We start from the raw sequence: 24,919 nt of genomic DNA, 5'->3' as shown, positions 1-24,919 counted from the left end.
GCAAGCTAACGCGACGAGTTGATTGGTCGATTGGATTCCAAAACCGATGTACTCTGTATTTGGATTTATGTTGTCCAGCTAGCCGCCGTAAAAAGTAGCCATCGATCGTCGTTTCGTTTGCATTGGAGATCTGGTACAGATCTCTCTGCAGTCTGCACCCGGCCGGCCGGTCCTGGCGATGGATCGAGGATGAGATCTCCCAGGATATACTACTATACATACACACGTGGATGTCTCCCCTGTTGTCCGGCCGGAGCCGGCCGGACGGCCGACGATCGATGGAACCTGTCGGTGTCGGCTGTGCCGTGCGTAGAGATGGCAACGGGTATCCGCGACCTGATACTCGATTGATATTTACTTCATTAGGGTATGTATGTAGGCTAAATATTCTACCCGCGAGTCTGTTATTGGGCAAAAATCTTCACCCAATGGGTAAACGGGTATTAGAACGTTCCGGCTTCACCCATACCCGTTAACCCGTGGATATAAAATACCCAATATAAACTTAGCCCAAGCATGAACTTGAATTTAGTCATCCATCTTTTTTACTATTTAACAATCTTTTAGACCATAATGTCATAAAAGATTAACGACAATTTAATGACCATGTAATGAAACATGTAATGTGCTATGTAGTACTATCCTAGTGTTACTATTTTATCCAATTATTTTTGGTGTGTTGAATGGATGGTTACATGATGCTAGAAAATTTTGTAATGGTATTTATATGGATATACTTGACAATTGTATAGTATAATATTTTGATAGATGTTTAATTTTCGTGGGTATGGGTGACCCGATGAGTGATCCATAACCACATGGGTATGGGTATGGGGATAAATCCATACTCACTAGTGTATATGGTTGACCCGGTAGGGTTATTTTTGTGTCGCGGGTATGAATATGGGTAGTAATACCCGGTGGGTATTTACCCATTGCCATCTCTAGCCGTGCGTGCGTGGCCAATCTGTCGTCCGTCGTCTTTGATTGATCGAGCTAGCTGTGCTGCACGCTGCGGCTGCTGCGTCAACGAACTCCAATCGAGTCGTCGTCGTCGGATTCCGTCCTGGCTTTACTGAAACAGGCAGGCACTATCTTCTAAGCTTTGACAAGTCGCGGATCTGGTTGTTTGTTCGTTCCTAGCAGAGAGCTTGACGCAGGTCAGGACGATTCAGATGGATACAGCCATACAGGTGAATATCCCAGTCCTGAATGGAAACGGATCCGCCCGCGATCGCGCCGCGCGGCTGGAAAGAGACACTACTGATCCCATCAGCTAGCTAGCTAGCTAATCCGGCAGCAGCTAAACTGAGCTGCTGCGCTGTGTGATTCTTCGTCCAATCGCTATCTAGGCTTCTTTACCGCGCCGTATGCACATAGTACACAGGCCAAGAGATATACGATTAGAGATGGCCAAACGGGCCGCCCGGCCCGGACCGAGCCCGGTGAAGCCTGGTCGTAAACTGGGCCGGACCTGCTGAGCCCGCGGGTTCAATTTTCTGTCCGAGCCTGGCCCGCAGCGGGTCTAAACGGGCCGGGCCGACCCGTTTAGCATGAAAAAAAGCGGCCCGAACGGACCGGTAAGCATGTTTTAGTGTAAAAAAATGGGCTTAGAGGTAAACGGACAGTGCCGGGCTAGCCCGCCGTGCCTAGTTTCCTGTCCAAGCCCGGCACGGCACGAAAAGCGGACCGGGCTCGGACCGGGTCTAAAAAACGGGCTTCATGCCGGGCTCGCGGGTCTCGTGCTTATTGGCCATCTATATATATGATAGATATACGATGGTGTCATGCATGATCCACTCTTCGGAATTTTTTTTATGTGGTGCTCGATCGCCTGCTGGCCAAGCCCTGACAGCAGCATGTCGTCATTTGATCACGAAGGAAAATGCTGTGTGTGTATATAGCTTATGTTTCTCATATGTTTGTTGTATATATATCATATCTTTGTTGTATATATCTACTTATCCAAAATTTACTCTAATTTTCTAAAGAGTCATCCAAAATAAATATAAAAGAAAAAGGGAAAAAAACTACATATAAATAAGCAGATATCAGGTTTTAGAGATGAGACAGGATTTATACCCTTCATTTTATCTCTACTAACTATTAAGAGCACAGTGTAGACTGCCCCCGCCGATTCCCTTACCCCGCGGATCACGCGCACGGCCGCCCACACCCCCCGCGCCGTCCCTACAAATCCTGCCGCACATCTGCACGCCATGCCCCTACGAACACCCGCCGCCATGCCGCTCCCTACGCCCGCACAGCCCGCCGCAAACCCGCCACGGCCGCCGCGATCGCCGCGAAGGTGGATCCGGTGCCATCTGCCCCCGGCCCCGTCCCCATCTTTGCTGCATTTCCGTAATGGCGTCGGGCTCCTCTCACTCCCAAATCGACCAGGTAAAACCCTAACCCTAGCACCAGGCTACATTCCCCTCCCTACATCCGATCCCTAACTCCTCCCTGCGGTTCGTCGGCAATGGTGGTGGCGGGGGCGAGGAGGAGGCCGGCGAGAGCCGCAAGCTCTTCACCGCGAGTGGCACCGCGAAGCCATCCGCGCTGTACGGAGGCTCAACGACGAGAAAGGGTTCGCGGTCGCCGTGATGATGGACACCGAGGGCAGCGAGATCCACATGGGCGACCTTGGCGGCGCGCCCTCCGCGAAGGCCGAGGTCAGCGCGCGACCCTGCTGCCTCAGCTTCATCTCGTTCGTTCGCCATCCTAGATTCATTCCATGCTTAAACACTGGCAGTTTGTTCCTCGCGCTCCTCGCCTTTTGTTCCTTGTTTTTGCAGTTTGCTCATCGGGCTCCTCGCTCTCTCGCAGCTGTTTTCTCTCATCTATCGACGGGGAGGAAGCCACGCCGATGGAGGTTCGTCGGGGGGGGGGGTGGGGGTGGCGGTTGAAACTTGTGTATTCAGGGATTGCGATCTGGTTGGCCATCTCCAGCGCCCTATCCAAGCGAGGAGGTGGGAGCATTCAGTGAGTGCTTCAGTTTTGTCTCAGTATTTGAACCCTAGCAAGTTTCTTTTATTCAATGGAATCATTCTGGTGCTTCGGTTCCACTTGAAATGTGTGCAGATTGGGACAACTAAATGGAATAGCAGTACTACATATTTTTTTGCAGGTTTTTTGTATGTGTTTTTATGCCTTTTTTGTACTCAGACATTTGTTTTTTAGTGTGTCAGTCATTGTTGTGTGTAGGGTTTTTACCATGAACTTTTTTAATGATCAATTTGTTTTTTGACTTCATAAATGTTATTTGTGAATGTTTTTTGGTGTGCTAAGTCATTGTAATTGTGCAGTTAGTCATTGTAAACTATGCTTAGTCGTTGTCAGTCATTGTAAGCGTGTTGAGTATTTTTCATTGTAATTTGTGTAGTCAGCCATTCTAATAACATATTATACATTACAATTTTTGTAGTCAGTTATTCTGTTTTTTTACATTTTTAGGCTACGGCTATCAGCAGAGTAATTTCAAAAATCAAATCAAAAGGCAAAGCAGTTGTTCCAATTTCTGATGATGACAGTGATTTTCCAACTTCACTAGAGGAGAAGAAGGGAAAAATAGTGAGATTTACAACTGATGTATGCTCTATCATTTTTTATTTAGTAATTCATTGTATTCAGTTATTGCAGTTTATTTTTGTGCCGGTCATTCCTTGTTATGAGTTCAGTTATCAATGCCGAGTCACTACATCTTTTTTTAATAGTTAGTCATTTTTTAGTTTTGTTATGTGCAGTACTGTTCTAGCACATTTCACATTGAATGAGAAGTTGCAAGTTGCATCGGATGGGCGTGGTGGGCTATGATCTCTGTGTTGTTGGGTCAACGATGATCATTCTACATGCTCCCCAATAGAGGACCCCTAGCTCCGTGGAATGGATTTGGTAGAGCTTGGTAGAGCAAGTATATTCTCCAAATTATTCTCATTATCTTTTCTGTTGATTACTGCAGACCTGTTTGCACCACTCGCGCCAAAAGTATACTTGCATATCAAGGGAACGACGAGGTTGGGAAGCAAAGAGAGGATGACTCCCTTGCATGTGAATTCATCACTATTGTGCGGCAAGCATGCTTGGTGTCACATGTGTTCTTTCTGAGACCCTCTGCTGCAGTTGTAGACAAAATCCGGTGCGCACCCATCAACACCAGGTCGAGGCAATTCCAAGCTTTTGTAGAAATTGTGACCAGCACACTGTTTCCAAGTCAGTGCCCACAATATTTCTTTACCTGCACTGTCCCCCCTAGGATGATTTAAAAATAGTTGCCATGATAAAAAAAATTGTTGGAGACTCATATTCGACCAACTATTCAAGATGACAGTGGTGACATTGAATATTCGATCTGTGTGTCTTTCCCTTCCTCCCCTTATGTGTGGTCTGGTCTGCTGATATGAAGATTTTGGTTTCCTTGCCTTACTAGAACACTATCCTTTCAGAGAAATAGGAATAATTAAGCTTAAAATGCAAGGTGCCTGTAGCGGCTATTCAAGTTCATCAGTCACATTGAATTCTTGGATAGAAAACATGCTTATGCACTATGGGCCTGTCAGGCCCAAGCAGCATCCCATGCCATTGATTTTGGACGCCTGATGGCTACGATGGAATGCCTGGCAGGCATCTGCCTGGGAGGTTGCAATCCAAACTGCCCATTGTGCCTCATGTGATGTGAAGCAATTTAATATGTTCTTTGTTGATGATATTTCCTAATGCCTGTGGTTCAAAAATCAATGTTCTCTATTTGATAACTAGAATGTGAAGTGATTTACTTTGTTCTTGTTGTTGTTTCTCAAAAGATATTCTCTGTTAGGTAACCAGAATGGTTGTCATTTGGGAAATCAGCTCCTATTGCAATTGTTATCTATGATGGGTTTTCCTTAATTATCCATCTATTCTACTGGGTGCTTGTGGTTCAAAAAACAATGTTCTCTATTTTATAACTAGAATGTGAATTGAGTTATTCTGTTCTTGTTGTTGTTGTTCCTTAATGCCCGTGGCTCAAAAGATGTTCTCTGCTAGATAACTAGAATGGTTGTCATTTGGGAAACAAACTTCTATTGCAATGTTTATCTATGATGGGGTTTCCTTAATTATCCATATATTCTACTGGGTTTTCCTTAATTGTCAATTGATCCAACTATTCTATTCTCATTGGTAGTTCGCAAGTTAGGTCTGGTGTGCACTGCGCAAGATCATGGGTGTCGAGCGGTTCGCGCGTGCATCGGCTGGACGTGCTCTAGCACCGCCAGAGTGAGAAGCTGCAGCAGCTCGTGGATCGAACGAGGCCTAGAAGGTACGATTTCCCTGCCTGCTTCTCGGTCTCTCTCGCTTTTGTCAATTCTCCTCTCGCTTTTGTCAAGATCATGGGTGACTGATGCTTGTTAGTGTGGTGCCTTGGCGAGAGTTTGGCTACCAGGTTAGGATTGATTGCTGCGTTGAGGTGCATACACTATTCAGAAATTAGCAGTATGCTCAATCGCTTGTAAAACAGTTTCATTGTTCGTAAGTAGCATTATGCTCGATCTCTTGTAGTATGATTGTGCAATTTCCCTTTTGCAAAATGGTTGATAGTGACCTACGTGAGTAATTAATTATTTTAAGGGCTCATTTGGAGCGGAGGAAATTTTCCCGTTTCTTGCGTTTTTCCTGTGAAAACGAACTGATTCTTGTATGATTCCTCTAAAATTATGTTTAATACTAATTTTTAACTCTCGTGGCAACGCACGGGTATATATCTAGTGATTAATGAAGGGAAAAGACGACTTTTAGCATTATTGTTTACGTAAAATGGACATTTGTTTAATATGAATAAGGTCTGGCCTACAAATGACCCTGAGAAAACGGCCCATAATCACAATGACGGCCCAGCAGCGGAACTCTAGGCCTCCACTCCACTCCACGCTCCGCCGCAAGCATCCAACTGAGCCCGCAACCAGCAGCATCTCCCCGCCCGCATGGATCTCGCCGCCGACTTACCCCCGACGCGGGGCCGAGGCGGCCCCGGCGCGGGGCCCGTCGCGCTCGCTTCCGCTCTGCTCCGACGCGAGAACCACCGGCGCCGCGCGCTCGCCTGCGGGGCCGTCCTCGCCTCCGCGCTGCTCCTCGTGGCCACGCCGCGGTTCCGCCACACCCCTGCGCTCCACCTATTCGCCGACATGCGCAATCTCCTCGGCGTGCCCAACACGCTCAACGTGCTCACCGCCTACCCGCTTCTACTCGCCGGGGTCCCGGGCCTCGTCCTCTGCCTCTGCGGCAGCGGGTGCTTCGGCGTCAGGTGCCCCCCTTGGCCCTTACCCTACCTTTGTTTGATGAAATGTCTAAAGAAGTTCGTCTTATGTCCTAGTTTAGTAATTTGCTTACACCTGAGTCAAGTGAACAGATCGATGATCCTTAAATTGAATAATTTTTTTTTGGCTAACCAATGCTTTTGGCATAGTAGTTGTAAAATAGTCCGATCTTTTGAGTCTTGCTTGAAAGCTTCGGAACTCAGAAGAGGTCAAGAGGAGGCAATAGGTGTTTTTTTTTTCTATTATGTCCGAATGAGGTTCCACTAATCCTGTGGATTTTTAAGTTAAACGAGATGGCACTCATGAATCATGTTGAGAACCTTTGCTTATACGTCTTCTAGCCATCTGCTTGCTTGCTTGAGGAAATGCTTTGCTTCAGAATGTGCAATTTAATCTTGCCATATTATAGAATGGCTGGGTAATGGGGATTTGAATCATGGGCGTTCAATTAAAAGTAGGTTGATATGCTTCAATGGAAGCCAATAAATGAAATGTGTGCGATCCTCCTACTTTTTCAGATAAGCCTCTTCATGTGAAACTAATCTGGTTTTCTGTGAGGTGTGCTGCTTCAAGAACTTTTTCTATCGCTCATGGCAACACTCATTGCCTTGGATTAAATTTCACAAATTGATAACATGCCACTTTGTGGAATCAAGTAGCTTTAAACTATATATGATTTTCTGTGAGGTGTGCTGCTTCAAGAAATTTTATATAAGGAATGACAGCATACTCGTTCCCTTGAAATAAATTTAAAAATTTGATAACATGCCATTTTGTGGAATCATGTAGCTTGAGGTGGGAGGCCTCGGGATGGTTTCTCTTTTATGCTGGGAATGTAGCAGCAGCATTTGGCTCAGCTTACTATCACCTCAAGCCAGATGATGACCGCTTAATATGGGACAGGTTGCCGGTACCTGAACACTACTTTCTTGCTGTCACCTTTTCCTCTACTGTTTACTCATTCCTTTTGTTTTGGCATGGTTTGGATTCCTTTTTGAGAAATTAGTGTTCAAAAAATGAGTTTAATAATACAAATCTTTGGCCATAACTAAAACTGTGCACACCTAGGTTTTCAGGGTTTTAAGTCCAGAATGCTAACAGCAGCAACAAAGGCTTTTAATCCCAAGCAAGTTGAGTTAGGCTAGAATTGAAACCCAACCGAAACCGCAAGTCAAGGTTTAGGCACATGAATAGCTATTTTCCATGCACTCATATTGAAGACTAAATCTTTAGTTATATTCTATCCCTTTGAGTCTCATTTACTGGCTCTTACCAGTTACCATGTCAAATTCGGTTTTTCCCTACCTCTCGTTCCGTTGCTATCGTGCCTTAGAGTTCTACTACACACTGGTGTCTTTGGAGACCCCTGTTGGACATGTCAAAACTATCTCAACCGGTGATGGACAAGTTTTTCTTCAATTGGTGCTACCCCTAGCCTATTACGTATGTCATCATTCTAGACTCGATCTCTTCTATTTTGACCATAAATCCAACGCAACATACACATTTTCACAACACTTATGTGTTGAACATATCATCTTTTGTAGGCAACATTCTCCACCATACAGCATATCAGGACTAATTGTCGTCCTATACAACTTGTCTTTTAGCTTCTATAGTACCATCTTGTCGTATAGAAAAAGCCAGATGCCACTTCATCCACCATGCTTTGATTCTATGGCTAACGTCTTCATCAATATCTCCGTCTGTTTGTAGCATTGAAAGTCCAGATTGCCCATTACTAATAAATGATTTGAACTGAAGAAGTCATTTGCAAATACACAATGTGATGGATGAATATTGAATATATTTTTTCCTGATTATTCTTACTGGATGCTCTTGCTATGCAGATGATGATATCATCCTCCTCTCTTTTGTCAATATTAGTAATTGAAAGAGTTGATGAGAGGGTTGGGCTATCTTGTTTGGTCTCACTCCTATCTCTTATATTAGTGAGCAGTGCATGTGAAAGGTATAAATATTTGTCACACTCCTTCAGCTTGTTCCTCCTACGGTTTATCTTGAAACAAAAATTCTGGAAACGAGTCCTCATCATTTCTGCTGGCTAATTAGGGTTCTTGATGATATGCGCCTATGGGTGATTCTGAACTTTGTTCCTTGCATCGCCATTCCTGCAATGCTATTCTTGTTTCCTCCCAAGTATACGCATTCAAGGTTCTGGTTCCTTGCTACAGGTAGCCGTAACTGACACCAACGCAATCAAAGTCAGTTCGCCCTTAGCGAAAACTTTTATCTGACTGACATCTGGGTGCCAGGCTTGTACCTTCTGGCAAGATTTGAAGGCTTGGCTGACAGGAAAGTCTACAGCGTGAACCGGTACTTCATCAGCGGCCATTCCCTGGAGCACCTTTGCTTTGCCCTGGTGACGGTTATGCTAACTGTGATGCTGACCTTCAGAAACATTAAGATTGCCAGGTAAACCACATGATTAAATGTTATGGTACTTGAACCCTTTGAATAAATGTTATGAGAACATGATTGTATAGGTGGGGTGGATGTCGCCCAGGCAACCATGGTTCTGTTGTTACACTTTATCTATTAAAAATGCATGCTAGGATGAACATCCTCCCCTCTAGCCAAGTTTTTCTTACAAACACATGACTATTATGCTCGGTCTACGCTGTGGTTACTTGAGACAGCATATTCGAGCATAAGTCCATATTGGTGCGAGCAGCTTCATGTGCTTTTACACTTTCACGTTTCAAACTTTCTCTTAAAATTTCCATACCATATCTCTCTCTTTTTTTGTTAATGTTCTGCATCTTCTCCACAGGGACTCCTGACCTGTCACTGATTGTAACTTGGGTGCAGAAAATTCTGTGAAAAAATTGCAAGTTTGGAAGGCAGACTCCGAGACGACACAGAGATTCGGCTAGATGATGCCTAGTAGATAATATTCTACCTTAACATTGTCCCGTTTGCCGGGGCTGATTCACCCTTTTCCCCGTGTTGTTTCAGACTGACGGTGGCATAGGTCATATAGAGGACGCAATTTATTGGTCTGCCCGATTCATACCGTGGAAGGTTGTCTGTGTCCGTAGTTTTGTAGACAGAAAAACTGGACGGTCAGATTGCATTGTATACAAACATCCAACTGTGAAATGACTTGTTCTGTTACTGTGCCTCTAGACTAGCGACAATTAGCTGTGGTCTGAGACTCACATCGCTGATCTTGCTGTGTTCGTTCTGGTCTACGGTCTATCTGTAGTTCTATGATAATCCGATTATTTGTCCACTTAAAGGCATTTTCGTTTTACTCTCGATCCATGTGGATTGGATGAGTTTCAATACCAAATAAGTCGAAATCTTTCCTATTTTTTTCCAATCCCATCAACCCTCCTTGGGTGTTAAATTTTGTTTCACAGAGAAGTTTCCAAACATGTGGAAAAACGAAGTTGGGATTAGCCGATTAGGTCATTGATGTAGAATTTAGCTGATCTGCGTCTCCTCCGCCGTCGACCAACCAATCTGTTAGTCTGTCTTCAGCACCTCTTCTAGCTCATCTTTTATTTCACCTTCTATTTTCACTCAATAAACAGTGATGGAACAGTGTGGAGGCATGCGCCCAGTGTCGTGAGCTGGACGTCATCATTGTCGAGTTCGCGTCATCACGGGACATAGAGCGAGCACTGCAGCTGTTCAGACAAATGCAGCAACGGTGGGTTTTGCCGAACGTGGTGATATTAGCGACAGTTCTTTCAGCTTGCACAGAATTGCTGGCGCTGCGGCTGGGTCAGGAGGTCCATGGCCACACGATCAAAACAGCCCTATGCCCGCACTCGCTGGTACAGAACCCTCAGGGCCGGCATGTATCACGACACAACTCAATCTGCCCAGAATCAGGCCAGGATCTTGACAGAAGGCCGCGGCGTTACACCAAACGGTTCGATGCAGGCATACAGCAGCTGCTCTCAAGGGTTTCATGCCTAGACACTACCGATGTTGAGGTCTGCTATCGTCAGTGAGCCCAAGTAGCAGGGGCATTGTGTCCTACTTGGACGAGACTGATCTCATCTTCCCGTTGCGCTGCCAGAAGGCGGTGTCCTCCTTCTCCCGAGCCAGGAGCTCCTCGAACGATATTTCTTGAGCCTCCAGCTCCATTGCACTCAGCTCCATGATCTGCCATGGCAAAACAGTCCACACACACACACACAAACAGGACGCTCAGGTGGCTACAACTTACAAGGACAAGAGAAGCGGCGTACCATTTTGTATGGCGCTGACTTCTGAAGACGCTCTTGCACAAAGTTGTAGATGGCGGCGTCTTTCTTTAGGCTATCGCTTTCGGTTTCCAATCTACGTACCTATGAAAACGCCCGAGGGTACAAAGAGGAGTAATGAACTGAAGTCAGCACAGACAGTACGCAGGCGTTACACGTAAAGTTTGTTTAGCTGCCTTGGCAATTTTATCCCCCTTAAATGACTAACCTGTTCAAAGAGGCGGTCGTATGAAGTCCTATAGTTTCGATGGTTCGATAGCATCGCCTTCTTTATTTTGAAGCTTCTTTGTACATTCTCGTACCTGGTAAGATCACAGGAATAAGACATTGCAAAGAGGTTTGCAAGACATCTGGAGTGATGGATGTCAGAAGACAAGTTTCGTGTAAAGAGCAACGTACCTCTGCAGCAGCTCGTTTCTAGCATCTACGAGACAGTTAAGAAACTCGTTAACCTGAAAAACAAGGCAGAGAGCATGTACCTTTGTAAGTACACCCTGTGACTATTAGAGCCCTAATGCGGGGGGAAACAACCATATCAGTGATCCAAACATAGTAGAATATTCATTAGGTGCACTGACAATAGTTGTGACCACAAAAACAAAATGTGCAAACCTTAGACTTATAGTGGGCATTTTGCTTTATGAAGTAACTTTTCGCATCGATGTGAGATTCTGAATTAGTCATGCAATTTTGTAACAGCAGCTTTCTTCTATTCTTTTTAAGAACTTGTATTGCAGCATTACAGTCCATACCCTTACTCATAGCAATCCTGGGTAATGCATGAGATCCACAACACAAGTTCTGACCTAAAACTGTTGGCCGACATCCTGTGTGCCAAATAACAGAACACCTGGATGAATTAGCATCTATAAAGCTAAAAAAACACCAGGAGAAGCAGTACCTGCTGCAATAATTATATTTGTTTTTTTACGACCAGCCTCTCCTTTCCAAATTATAAACCGCTTTGGCTTTTCTAGATCTAAACATAGCGTAGATCTAGGTGTATAGGAAAAGCTATGTATCAAGAAAAGCCAAACCGACTAACAATTTGGAATGGACAGAATAGTTGGTTGTCCGGCAACATGGGGAAACTCGAGCTATGCACCATCCCGTCCCATAATTTTAGCCCACAGACCATTCTAATGTCTTACAACCCGTTTTGACAGGGATAATTGCTCTAGAAATTCTGGGGATTCAGTCGAAATAAAAAAAACGAAGGATTTGAAACCCATCCCCAACAGGCCCTTCACTCCCATGAATAACCGATAACAAACTACGTAATTGATGAGAAAGCATTTCTGTTTCAAATATTGAGCTTAAAATTTAAATGTACCCTAGATAGGACCTCACCTGCACTTTCTCATTGAATTCTTTTTTAAAATCTCAATGAAATCATCTTTTTAAAAGGGCTTGTATGATGAAATAAGCAAATCCACAGTAACACTTAGTTTGTCAAGGTTAAGATGTTTACATCCAATTCAGACTGCAGAGTATGAACAAACGTAAGTAGTGTCGAGGACCTGACCATTTAATCAGGTCTACAAGGTCGTAATTGCAACCATGATCATCCACCATACACAGGACATGTACCACAAGATTTTTTTCAACAATTCACTCAACTTTATACTTGCCAGTAGATAAAAGTTAGTAATGTTTTAGAATACATGTAATCAATGCGATTTAATCTTGACCAACATTATCTTTATAGGTATATAAATTGATCATATGCAAATAATAAACATATTTTTCCTGAAAAAAAATACTTCAATGATATTAAAACATATATTATGTGATAATAGGATAATAAACACATGTTTTAGCCATTTAACCGACTCAACAAATAGTTTATCTAAAAGTAGGCATATCATGATCTAACAACAATGGGTGTTACTCATAACAAAACAAGTACAGTTATCCTCCATAGAACAAGCTGACAGTTGAGGAAATCAGAGAACACAACAACAACAGAGCATTTTAGTCCCAAGCAAGTTGGGATAGGCTAGAGTTGAAACACAATGAAAACCACAAGTCAAGGTTCAGACACACGAATAACTGTTTGCCATGCACTCCTATTCAGGCTAATTTTTTTTAGTATATTACATCATTTCAAGTCTCTTTTTACTGTCTCTTCTCATGTCAACTTCGGCTTTCCCCTGCCTCTCTTCCCATTGCTATCACGCCTTAGGATTCTACTATGCACTAGCCTATCAACCGGTATTGGATAAGTTATTCTTCAATTAGTGCTACCTCTAGCCTATCAAGAAAAGGAATGCAGTGTTTTGTTCCAACACTACTGAACTGAAGTGATCTTGAATGCAGTATTTTGGAACTACACTCGCCAAGTAATATTGCACCCTGCGAAACAGCGAACGACTCAGAAAATAGGGTTTCATATTTCAATTCTAATGCTAACCACAATATCTATGATCAATAAGCACTAAAGCTACCCACTTCAAACATAGTGCACCACTCTGTCTACTAAAGCAACATTTTACAGTCTTAATTCTGAATTGATCTTGAACTAACAAGTGAACAATATGCTGCTACATTTGGTAACTTCATTCAATCCTAAATGAACTATCAAGAGCACAAGTGCTGTTAGTAGATATACTGTATCGCTACACCTCATACCTTACAAAAAAAGTAAAGAAATAAATAAAGGAGCATTGCAGAACTGTCTAAGAATCGCCTTATTTATCTGCAACGTGAGGGTTCAATCTACATCAACCTGATAAGGAGTATTAGAGTTAACTCCAACTCTCCAAGAAAAAAGAAGCAGATCTTTAAATCCTGCTATTTGATAAGAGATGCAACTTTGAACACCTTTTTTGAAACACAAATGGCAGGACCTCTGCCTTTCATTAAAGAGGGAAAAGAGTTATAGAACAAAGATCACAGATCACACATGGCAAGGTGGGTAAGTTCTTGAGTTTTGCATAGAAATTTGTGATTCCCCAATATAGTGTGTGTACCTGCACGTACATGTGGAAGGACGAAGGATTCATTCTCCTTAGTTTGGTTTACTTCTAAGTTTTAGGCAAGGTGACAGTATGAAGTTAAGTTCTATACGTGAGCACCAGCGCAACTAGGATACCTGGCATTTCATGCCCATATGTTAAAACCAAAATGGCAAAATTCTATAGGCGTCCTAGTAGGTAGTAGCCCTCATCAGGCGTGCATCATTGAAGCCAAATTGGCGTCGGAAATGCGCATTTGAAGCCCTAATCTATCCCTAGATTGCAACCTGAGCAAAGAAACAGGCGAGGAATCAACAGCAGGTAGCTTTGATTTTCATTGGTCACCCGCCACATTGCAAGCAGCAGCAACACTTGTCGTCCAAGCAGCTAGGCTGCAGCCTACGTTTAACTCGCAGACAGACACACTGAAAGAGAGAGGAAGCAAAGGCATGTAGACTGTAGAGCCCTGGGCCTGGCAGAAGCAAGCAGAAGGGTAATGCGGTGCGGCGCACCTGCTCGATGGTGAGGCACTGCGCCTCGCTGGCCCGCGCGAGGTCGTCGTACCGCGCGTGGATCCGCCGCTGCAGCACGCCCGCCACGGAGGCTAGCGGGAACTGCGGCCGGCGGGGCAGCAGCTCCTCCTTCCCCGTCGCCTTCGCGGCGGCCCCGTCCGCGCCGTCGCCACCACCACCCTCCGACGCCGCCCCCTCCTCCTGCTGCTGCCGCTTCCTCCGCGCTCTCCTCCTCCTCCGCTGGCTCTGCCGCCTCTCCCCACCGCCTCCTTCCTCCTCCTCCTCCTCCGCCTCCGCCTCCTCCGCGGCGGCCGGCTCGAGCGGCGGCGGCGGCGGGACGTGCTGCCGGGGCCTGCGGCGGCCGCGGATGCGGCGGTAGAGCGCTGCCGCGGCGAGGACGAAGTTGAGGAGGATGATCCCCGCCAGCACTAGCGTCTGCGTCGGTGCGGCCATTGGCGGCAGGCGCGCGTCATCCCCAGACGCCGGCCGGGCGTGCTGCGGTCTCCACTCGCTTCTTTTTTTTTATTTCTTGCTTCTCTTCCGCCACTTCCTTTTTTTTTGTCGCGGGAGTGCGCGCGCCGTGTGCTTGTGTGGGCAGAGGCGGACTACACACTATGGCCGCGTTTGGATCCAGCAGATTTCTAGAATCTAGACACTGCACATTATCTAAGATAGCGTTTGGTTTCAGCCTGTTAATTAATGTATAACTTTATTTAATATAGAGTCTTTTAAGGGTCTCTAATGTTCTAAGTAAAAAAAAATATTGAGACGGATACTTCGTTAAGGACCTGTCTTTTCACGAGTTTCTATATACACTGTCTTTTCACGAGTTTCCATATACATTGTCTTTTTAGTTGCATTAATGATCCAAAGTCTTAGGGTTGTACCACATAGGCCGCGTTTGGTTCCATGAAATAATGAGAATCCGGCATGAAAATTCAGAAGAGTAACCAAACCGAGTGTGTTTTATACCTTGGATATCGCGACGCAAGAGAGAATCCAGTACCTGCCCATCTAACTGGATAGTCTTGGATAACGTGAAGAGCTAGATTTTAAAAATCCGTTGAGATCCAAACGGGGCCATAATCTCTTAGTCGTCTTTTATACTTGGAAAACCGAACTGGTGTCTTAAATTGCACATGCCCTTCGGATGAAAGACTTTGTTCTAAGGAGTGTCTCCTCCGAGAAATTTTGAGGAGCCAAATTATTTCAACATTTAACTATAATTTTCTATTTTTATAACCACTTCATCTATATAGAATCAATCCAAATAACAAAAAATTGGAAGCAGACAATGGCCACCATTTGCAGCATCCACGCCTTTCCACAGGAAGAACCTATAAACTTTGTCAATTTGCTTCCTGGTCAGATGATAGGTCATCATGGAGGAGAGCACCATGGTGGTGACCAACGTGAGGCACCCTCCTCGGTTGAGGAGGCTTCCTTTCAGGCCCGCGAGTCACTTTCCAATTTTTTCCAAAGGGCTTGGAAATGATTTTTCAGAAGCCTAGTTTGGAGTTGGAGGCCAAGGTATCGGCAGGAGGAGGTCATGTGACTGCCTAGGAACGGTTGGAGGATGTCCGTCAAATCCATGTTCTCGTAGCTGATCGGGTGAAGCGAGTTTTTTCCGAAGTTTATGGTGAGACCCGTGGCGTCTTCAAAAGCATGGAGGATTTGCTTAATAGATTGAAGTTGATCCGTAGACGGGTTTACGAATATCACAGCATCGTCAACATAGAGCGAAGTTCTCAATTTTACTACAGCAAGGGAGAGGGGTGTGAGCACTCCATGTTGTGTGGCAAGGTCTAGAATCCTCTGGAGTGGATTGATGACGAGGATGAACAACATAGGAGTGAGAGGGTCTCCTTGTCATACCCCTAGCTTGTGGTCGAAGCAGCCGCTAGAGATTTGGAGTTTGCTGTACCAAAATCACGGGCCTGAAAAATCTCTAATAGGTAGTGTTAGCTACATGTCCCCTGTAATGGGCTACCTGTCTCCTGTAATGGGCCTGGCCCAGTATTGTGCTCTATTAATATACTATACCCAATCCATCCTAGGTTAGGGTTTCTCTATGTTCAATATGGTACCAGAGCTACAATAACGTTTCCTCCCTCTCCTCTCCCCTCCCAACCGCTAGCCGCCAGCCACCTCCCTCCCAGTCGCCGGCCACCCTCCCCTCGCCGGCTGGTCGCCGCCGGCTGCGCCTGTGCCCCCGCGCAAGGGCTACCCGCTGCGGCGCCACTCCTCGCTGTGCTCTACCTCTTTCGGCCAGAGCAGCAGCCGCCGCCAACACCGCACGTCTCCCCTCCCTTCCCCAGCCTCTGCCGCCGACCATCCCTGCCCCCTGCCTCTACGCCGCCCGTGCGCGCACTCCTCCCTGCCAGGCTGCACCGCCCTCTAACGGGTCTGCGCCGCCACCGGTCGTCCCTGACGTGCCCCCGCCCATGGCGAACTTCCCTGGTCGCGCCACACCACCCCAGCCGCCGCACCGCCCCACGGCAGACCTTCTCGGCGCACCTCCTGCCCCGGTCGTCCTCCCTGCCCTCGCACGTGGACGAGCCCATCCACGACCCCCTTGGTGGCCACCTCTCCTACGCCGCCATGGCCGCCCCCGACCCCCCGGCAGATCCCTCATCGCCGCTACCCCCACAGCCATTGCGCCCACACGCAGCGCCATTGTTGCAGCAACTGCTGCCGCCACTGCTGCCACCGTGCGTGCAGCTGGACTCGGTCTCCTAGGCTACCCGATGGACGCGGGTGCCCTCGCACTCGCCATTGACTCCGCAGCCCTGTTGCCGAACCGAGTCTCCCGGCCGACGCCCCCTGGATTCCCAACTAGTCGCCCCATTCCCGATGCCACTTGGGCTCCCACGGCGCCCCCTGCCGACCTCACGCTGGCCGCCACCATCGCCACCATCCAGGCCGTTGTCGCCGCTTCCCAAGAGCATCAGCGTGCCACGTCCCTTGCCTAGGAGCAGGAACACGCTATGGGGCAGGCCTTGACCACTCAGTTGGCCAATGCCCAGCGTCATCTCCACGGCCCCGACACACCGCCCCCTCTCGTTGTGCCACCCCTGGGGGAGGTCCCCGCGTTCCCCCATGCCTCTGGACTCGACGCCGACACCATCGCCGCCCTCCATGCCCAGGCCGCTGGGGTTCACAACATACGGTCCCTTATATCCGTCATGTTGGACCCGGTGTCCTCCCACTACCCTCGCTGGCGTGCTCAGGTCGTCATCACCCTTCGGCGCTTCACCCTCGCTGACCACATCCTCGCCGAACCTGCTGCCCCGTTGTCTCCATCATGGGTTTAGATGGATAGTGTGGTCATCTCGTGGCTCCACGGCACCATCATCGTCGAACTGCAGGACATCATTCGTGATCATTCGAACACCGCCCGTTAGGCGTGGCTCGCTCTCGAGGACCAGTTCCTCGGGAATCGGGAGGCTCGTGCGCTCCACCTCGACGCCCAGTTCCACCTGTTCTCTCAGAGGGAACTCTCCGTGGACGACTACTGCCGCCAAATGAAGGGCATGGCGGACTCTCTCTGTGATCTCGGCGAGCCTGTCGCCGACCGCACCCTGGTGCTGAACCTTCTCCATGGCCTCAGCCCCCGGTACGGCCACCTGAAGGCCCTCATGAAGCGGACCGTGTCGTTTACCACCTTCCATGCCGTGCGGAATGAGCTTCTCCTCGAGGAGCTCACCATGATGCTTGAGGCACCCGCTCCGGCCCTGGCACTCTACAGCCCCACTTAGTGGTTCGGCGCCCTCCGGGGCCATGGCCCTCGCACCTCGTCGATCGGGGGCCCTACCCGCCCTCCTGCCACTGCCCTAGCTGCCCCTCGTCTGGCCTCCACCATCGATGGTGGTCGTCGCCCTTGCAAGGGCGGACGCGGGGGTAGCAGCTCTACGCGTGGAGGTTCCACCGGCTGGGGGCGGCCAAGGCCACGGATGGCCATCGGTCTACAACCCCTGGACCGACACCATCTCCATGTGGCCGGGTCAGGCTCCTAGTGCTTCCAGTCCTCCTTCATAGGCGCCGACTCTCCAGAGTGCATCCACCTATGGAGCTCCCTCACCACCTGCCTTCGGTATGCTCCCTTACGGCGTACTCCCGACGACCCTGACCCCACCTCAACTCGTGCCTCCGGTGACTCCCTGGTCGCCCCTGGCTGGAGGTTGGGACACATCCTCCCTTGCCGCCGCCTACAGCACCATGGTGTTGGCTCCACCCTCCCCTGATTGGGTTGTCGACTCTGGTGCATCCTACCACACCACCCCCACGGCAGGCATGTTATCTCGTTCTCACCCACCTCATTCCTCCTACCCCACTTTGATCGTTGTTGGGAATGGTTCCACTCTCCCGATCACCTTAGTAGATGCCTCGGTTCTCCCTGGACCATTCCATCTCAATGACGTTCTTGTCGCCCCTCACATCACTCACAATCTCCTTTCTGTTCGTTGGTTCACTACCAACAATTCCTGTTCCATTGAGTTTGACACTTCTGGTTTTTCTGTGAAGGATCTGGCCACCAGGATCCCATTCGCCCGATATGACAGCATCGAGCCCCTCTACACGCTCCGCCCTTCGTCCACCGGTGCGTCCCCACCTCCCGTCCTGGTCTTCGCCACCACCTCCACCACCTGGCATCGTCGTCTCGGCCACCTAGGACCTGACGTCATGACCAAGCTTTCCAGTAGTCTAGACTCTACTCATAGTCGGAAACATTTTGAGGGCCTCTATCATGCTTGTCAGTTAGGCCGACATACGCGTTTCCTGTTTCCCACTTTGTCTTCTCAGGCTGAGCAGGCTTTTGACTTGGCTCATTGTGATCGTTGGACATCCCCTGTAATCAGTCTCTCTAGATACAAATATTATTTGGTGATTCTAGACGATTATTCCCATTTTCTTTGGACTTTTCCCCTATGATTAAAGTCTGACACTTTCACCACTCTCACACACTTCTTTGCCTGGGTCTCCACCCAGTTCCACCGCCCGGTCCATGCCCTGCAATGTGACAACGGACGTGAGTCCGACAACCACGCCTCCCGGTCCTTCTTTCTCACCAATGGCGTCCAGTTACGCCTCTCATGCCCCTACACCTATGCTCAGAATGGATGGGCCGAGCGCATGATTCGCACCACCACTAATATGATCTGCTGCCTTCTCTTTTAGGCGTCTCTCCCTGCTAGCTACTGGGCAGAGGCCCTACACACCGCCACCCACCTACTCAACTGCCTTCCTTCGACGGCGGTGTGCCTTCCCACTCCCCACTTCGCCCTGTACGACATAGCCCCCTCCTACGACCACCTCTGCGTCTTCGATTGTGCTTGCTATCCTAACACCTCCGCTACCGCTTCGCATAAGCTATCCCCCCGCTCCACCCGCTGCCTCTTCCTTGCTACTCCCCTGACTACAAGGGGTATCGCTGCCTTGACCTCGCCTCCCACCACATCATCGTCTCTCGCCACGTCGTTTTCAACGAAGATGTGTTCCCCCTTGTAGGCTCCTCCCCACCCCCCAATCTCGACTCCCTCCTTGAGTCCGATCCGATTACACCTCCTCCCCAAGTGCCTCGCCTTGCGCCGTTACCCGCACCTCACGCGATCACGTCGACCTCACCTGTGCCTTGCGTGGCTCCGATGCCTCTGCTCGTCCTTCTACCCGCGCCACGTGCGACCCCGTCGACCTCTACCGCACCCATGCCATGTGCGGCACCGTTGGCTTCTCCTACGCCACGGGCGGCCACGCCCGCGCCACGCGCTTCGCCGACCCTGCCATCGTCTACCACCGCCACGGGAACTCCACCCCTCGGCACCTGCGGACCCGTGCTCGTCGACGAACGCAGCCCGCTTTGCCGAACCCGCTGTCATCTACCACCAGCGCGTGATGACTGCGCCCACGACACCCAACGTCCCGACATCCCGCTCTGAGCCGCGGGTGTACCACCCGATCGCCATTCACCGTGACCCCGGGCACGTCCACCCCATGGTGATTCGGCGTGCCGTCGATGTACTTCGGCCGGTCGACCGACTGATTCTTGTAGCTGATACGACCTCCACTCCACCGGACGCCTCCTTGGTCCCCTCCTCCGTTCGTGCCGCCCTCGCTGACCCACCCTGGCGTCGGGCTATGGAGGAGGAGTATGCGGCCCTGCTGGCCAACCACACCTGGAACTTAGTTCCGCGTCCTCCCGGCACCAACGTGGTCACCGGCAAGTGGCTTTTCTGCCACAAACTGACATCGACTGGCTCCCTCAACCGCTATAAGGCCCGTTGGGTCCTTTGAGGCTTCACCTAGCGCCCCGGCGTGGACTACGACGAGACCTTTAGCCCCATCGTCAAGTTCGCCACCGTTTGTGCCGTCCTCGCCCTCATCCTCTCCCGGGACTGGGGGATCCATCAGCTCGACATCAAGAATGCCTTCCTCCATGGCACTCTGGTGGAGACCGTCTACTGTAGTCAACCCACTGACTTCGTCGACGTCGCTCAGCCGGATCTGGTCTACCGGTTGAACCGCTCCCTCCACGGCCTCAAGCAGGCGCCGCAGGCCTGTACATCCGCTTCACCTCCTACTTAGCCTCCATCGGCTTCATCGAAGCCAAGTCGGACACCTCGCTCTTCATCTACCGACGAGGCAAGGACACCGTCTACCTCCTCCTCTACGTCGACGACATTGTGCTCACGGCATCCACCGTCGACCTTCTCCAACGCACGATCACCACCCTCCATGAAAGTAGCCTAGAGGGGGGGTGAATAGGCTAATCTGAAAATTTTCACAACAAAATTCAAAAGATTGTTAAATACACAGTTCAATTGGTGTAGGCCGGTTCAACAGCTACGTGCGCAAGTTGAACCACTCTGAACCAATCCAACTATTTTATAAACTTTAGACTATAATCTACTCGAAAAAGTATTTTGCGAGTCCATTTAAGAAGCGAAGTATAACTAAGTTAGAATGTGAAGATGAATATATAAAGGCTATTTCACTTCTAGATCCACTCTACGGAAAAATCTATATGTCAATCTTGCGAGTAAAAATATCTTAAGTTGAAGACAAGCAAGAACACAAGACACAAGATTTAACTCAAGGTTCGACCACACCACAAAGGTGTCCTACTCCCCATTGAGGAGTCCACAAAGTGTACAATGACATTGAAGAGGGGGTGGAAGGTTGTATTTATAGCCATAGCTCAAAAACTAGCCGTTTGACCTGGAACCCGGCTGAAGACCGGTTGAACCGCCCCTTAGGGCGGTTGAACCGCCCCCTGGCAGGTCAATAGACTATCTGCTAGTCTGACTGCCAGACTGACTGGCAGACTGACCTGCAGACTGGTCAGGCATGACAGGACCGGTTGAACCGGCCCTGACAACTCTAGTGATCTGACTGCCAGTCTGACTGGTAGACTGCAGGTCAGAAGTCAGAGGGGTCAGAGACCAGTTGAACTGCCCCTCAGGACCAGTTCAGTTGGTCTAGACCAGAGAGTTTAGGAGAGAAAACCACAGCTCAACTGTCCGGAGACAAGTTCAGCTGGTGTATGGCCAAAGAGGTCCACAGCTGAAGTTGAAGTTTAGCTGGAGTTGAGAAAGCTCAACTCAGCTGAAGTCCAGCTCAGCTGAAAAGCTCAGCTGCAGCTGAAGAAGCTCAACTCAGCTGAAGTCAAGTTCACCTGGAAAGCTCAGCTAAGTTGAAGAAGTTCAACAGCTTTTTAGCAAGAACACTCTAGGTTTCTCAAACCTAACAATGGTCAACCATAGAATGTTAAAGTGATTTTTGGTTTTCAAAAATAGCTTTTGAATTTAGGAACTTGAGCTATAGCAAACACCATTACCTGTGCGAAAAATACTAAGGAAGAATTACATCATGCAACTCAAGATTTACATAAAATTTTATACGTCCGTTGCATGAAGTCCTTGTTGCTTCCTTGAGTTCCTGTTGCATTCTAATCATACACTGGGAACAAAAACTGTTAGTACCCTTATTTATTGTGTCATTAAATCACCAAAACCCTCACTAGGGGTTGATTGCACTTACAATCTCCCCCTTTTTAGTGATTGATGCCAAAACAATTAAGGTCAAAAGGATAACCATTTGAAATAGTAAAGTTCTTTTGAATGATTGTATGTAGATGGCTCCCCCTAAATGTGTGCATGAATGTGAATCAAGTGAGTTGACATAATATGTCATATGAGCAACACATTTAGAGATAGTGACCAAGTCCATACTAAATACAATCATCCGAGGGGTGCAAGAGTGTCATAAAAGGAGTTGTGATGCATATGACTATCTCTAAACACACATCATTTGTACTCCATAGCAAAGTAATCATTACAACTGATGGGACAAAGGATGATGGCCAGAAGACCATCATATTACATTGAATAATATGCCAGCATATTTATTTCATACATTAATAAGAGGATACAAGCCACAATAGTGGCCAAAACAAAAACAATAATCAAAAGAGAAATACAGAACCAAAAGAACCATAAACAGAAAAGAACCACAAACAGAATGACTAGAAATTTGGATTTCTCCCCTTTTTGGCAGCAAATACCAAAAACGAGGAGAGAGGGAGAAGAATACATAGGAATCAATATCCTCCAGGAGGAGGATAGGACGAAGGATAAGACAGAGGATAGGATGTGTAGTCGGGAAAGAAGGTCCGCATCATGTCTTCTTCGAGTGAGGAGTCCCTAGGGGGCTCATCACCCGCAGAAAACCGGATGCAGAAGACGTACGATGAGGAGGAGGAGGAGGGTGGTGATGGTAACCAGAGCCGGAAGGCCACGGGTCACCAGGAATGGGTCCTAGACCCGGGTAGGGAGGAGGAGGATAGTGACCAGAGTCGGACAGCCTGGGGTCACCGGGAGTGGGTCCCTGACCCGAGTAGGGAGGAGGAGGATGAGGAAGATCCGAGGTGTAGTAGGGGTCATCAAAGTCCTCGACCTCATCCTCCGGGGTAATGAATGGCACACCAAACTCCTGTTGGTGCCACTCATTAAGGTCTGCGGGGAAGGTAGGGACTGGAGGTGGAGGGGACCCGGGAGGGAGAGGATGACCTGTCTCGGCTGCATAACGAAGAAAATCCTCATGCATAGACTCCTTGACCGCCCGAGAGCGGCACATGGCGAAGACGCCAAGAAGGCCCTTGGCCAGACGAATGAAAAGTCCCTGGCCTCGACCCTGTCCCTGGCCCGAACCACTTCCTCTCCTGCTGTGGTCCATCAGACGTGAGGCAACGGCGGCGCGAGAGGAGGATGGGTGATGTGGAGGATGAGGAGGTGGCTCATCAGAAGAGGCAGGGCCTCCAAACCCTGAGGGAGCCCACTTCGTACGAGCAGCTAGGTTGGTGGAATCAACCCAATAGGGTACGTAGCGGGAGTGTTTGACAGGTTTTTTGAAGTGAGTCTGGGTGACCACTTCGATCATCTTCATAATAAAGGGTGCATGAAGACACCCCTTGAGAGGAGACCAGGAAGCACGAAGGATCTCTTCCCAGATCATGTCAAACACATTGATGCGGGCGAGACTGTTGGGAGCAAGGAGGAGAAGGAAGACCCGACTCTCCCCAAGGACGTTCATTTGATTCCCGCCCTTCGGGAGAACGGTCATCCTGGACAAAGAGTTAAGGTACCTGTAGTACCTATGCATGTTGGCGGTCGTCCAGAACTCCCGATCCATAGAGACATGAATAAATTCAGTCTCTTCCCGCATGGGCAACCGAATGTCATGAACTCGCATGTTGCTGCCTTGAATATCAGCATCAGAGAAGCCCAAAATATGGGCAAAACGACGGTAGCTGACTTTGTGCAAGTTCCCCTGGATAAAGAAATACATGACTGGGTAATCATACCCATCAGCTTCTTCATCTACTTTCTTGACCTAGAGGGTGGCATAGAACTGAGCTATCACCTCGTCATTCTAGGGGTATTCTATTGTCATAATATTTTTTAACCCCTCTCTCTCCAGGTTACGGAGAGCTGACGTCATGTCAGCATCTCCCATATTCTCACATCCTTCCCAGTCAATAAACCGATGCCTAACGACTGGGTGTTTCTTGGTCAAGATGACAGAATTATAAAAATCAGCCTAGAAAAGATTCCAGAACAGAGGGTCCTGGACACTAGGATGACGAGGTGTGAGAGTGGGGTTAGTGAACCTTAGACGTTGAAGGGCGTCCACCCTCTTTAGAGAGAAGTCGAACGAAGGTTCATTAGGGCCCCGGGATACATTCACCGGATGCATGTGCAGGCCGGTGATGTAGGGAGCGTCAGACGGCGGAAGATCAACGACGTCGTCGAATGCTCCATCCTCCTCCTGGCAAGGAGCGTATCCTAAGGAGGAGGTGCTGCGACGAGGACGAGTGGCACCAACCTTTTGGCGCCTCCCGTGAGCAGGGTGCGAGGGCATTGAGGATCCCTCTCCTTCTATCCGGCCAGAGCCGTGTCCTCTCTTGGAGAGGGAACGATGAGGCGGAGGAGAGGGAGCTGGTGATTCCTCCTGAATCTCGTCAGAGTCGCTGTTGAACTCTATCATGGATGGGTTGCGGCGACGCACCATGTTTGGAGAGGCTTTGGGAAGTTGGACCGGTTGAAATGAGTGAGTGAGGAGGCTCAAAAGGCTAAAATGCTAAGGCTTGAACGTTTGTGAGTGAGGGAAGAAAAGGGGGGAAGCCTATAAATAGGCAGCTAAACTGGTCACCAGGGACCGGTTCAACCGCACCCCCCATACCAGTTCAACCGGTTTCGTGCAGTGTGGTCTGGTGACCAGATTCGGTCAAGGGAATAAAGGCAAAAAAATCTGACGCATCTGCAAAAGTGACAGCTGACAAGTCTTAAAAGTGTACAGTACCTGCCGCAGTCTGAAAAGGCGCAAAAAAGCGACTGACGCGACAGGAAAAGTGACTGACGCGA

At 48.6% G+C, this 24,919-nt stretch overlaps 2 protein-coding genes across 2 annotated transcripts; one reads left to right on the top strand and one right to left on the bottom strand.

Annotated features, from left to right (window-relative positions):
• The first annotated feature begins 5,914 nt into the window (after positions 1 to 5,914).
• Positions 5,915 to 9,451, top strand: LOC103634937 (uncharacterized). The gene is made up of 6 exons (XM_020542406.2): positions 5,915 to 6,277; positions 7,080 to 7,200; positions 8,141 to 8,262; positions 8,364 to 8,485; positions 8,567 to 8,726; positions 9,085 to 9,451. Exons 1-6 carry the CDS (start codon positions 5,958 to 5,960, stop codon positions 9,092 to 9,094), a joined length of 855 nt encoding a protein of 284 aa, XP_020397995.1. The 5' UTR covers positions 5,915 to 5,957; the 3' UTR covers positions 9,095 to 9,451.
• A 485-nt stretch (positions 9,452 to 9,936) lies between these two features.
• LOC103634935 (uncharacterized) lies at positions 9,937 to 14,606 on the bottom strand. The gene is made up of 5 exons (XM_008657513.4): positions 14,001 to 14,606; positions 10,931 to 10,983; positions 10,740 to 10,833; positions 10,517 to 10,615; positions 9,937 to 10,430 (listed from the first exon to the last, which is right to left on the bottom strand). The coding sequence occupies exons 1-5, from the start codon at positions 14,451 to 14,453 to the stop codon at positions 10,302 to 10,304; spliced, it is 828 nt and encodes a 275-aa protein (XP_008655735.1). The 5' UTR covers positions 14,454 to 14,606; the 3' UTR covers positions 9,937 to 10,301.
• Between the last annotated feature and the right edge of the window lie 10,313 nt (positions 14,607 to 24,919).

This window comes from Zea mays, chromosome 8 (assembly GCF_902167145.1).
Source record: "Zea mays cultivar B73 chromosome 8, Zm-B73-REFERENCE-NAM-5.0, whole genome shotgun sequence".
NCBI lineage: Eukaryota > Viridiplantae > Streptophyta > Magnoliopsida > Poales > Poaceae > Zea > Zea mays.
Note: the sequence above shows the minus strand (reverse complement) of the source record. Positions and strands in the feature narration are given on the sequence as shown.

Bases quoted from the DNA above. Each gene is read 5' to 3' on its own strand.
- LOC103634937 (XM_020542406.2), top strand. From the start codon at position 5,958: ATGGATCTCGCCGCCGACTTACCCCCGACGCGGGGCCGAGGCGGCCCC. The intron at 6,278-7,079 runs GTGCCCCCCTTG...GGAATCATGTAG, and splicing joins AGCGGGTGCTTCGGCGTCAG to CTTGAGGTGGGAGGCCTCGG. The intron at 8,486-8,566 runs GTAGCCGTAACT...TCTGGGTGCCAG, and splicing joins GTTCTGGTTCCTTGCTACAG to GCTTGTACCTTCTGGCAAGA.
- LOC103634935 (XM_008657513.4), bottom strand. From the start codon at position 14,453: ATGGCCGCACCGACGCAGACGCTAGTGCTGGCGGGGATCATCCTCCTC. The intron at 10,984-14,000 runs GTGCGCCGCACC...CTTGTTTTTCAG, and splicing joins AGTGCCTCACCATCGAGCAG to GTTAACGAGTTTCTTAACTG. The intron at 10,616-10,739 runs GTTAGTCATTTA...GCGTTTTCATAG, and splicing joins ACGACCGCCTCTTTGAACAG to GTACGTAGATTGGAAACCGA.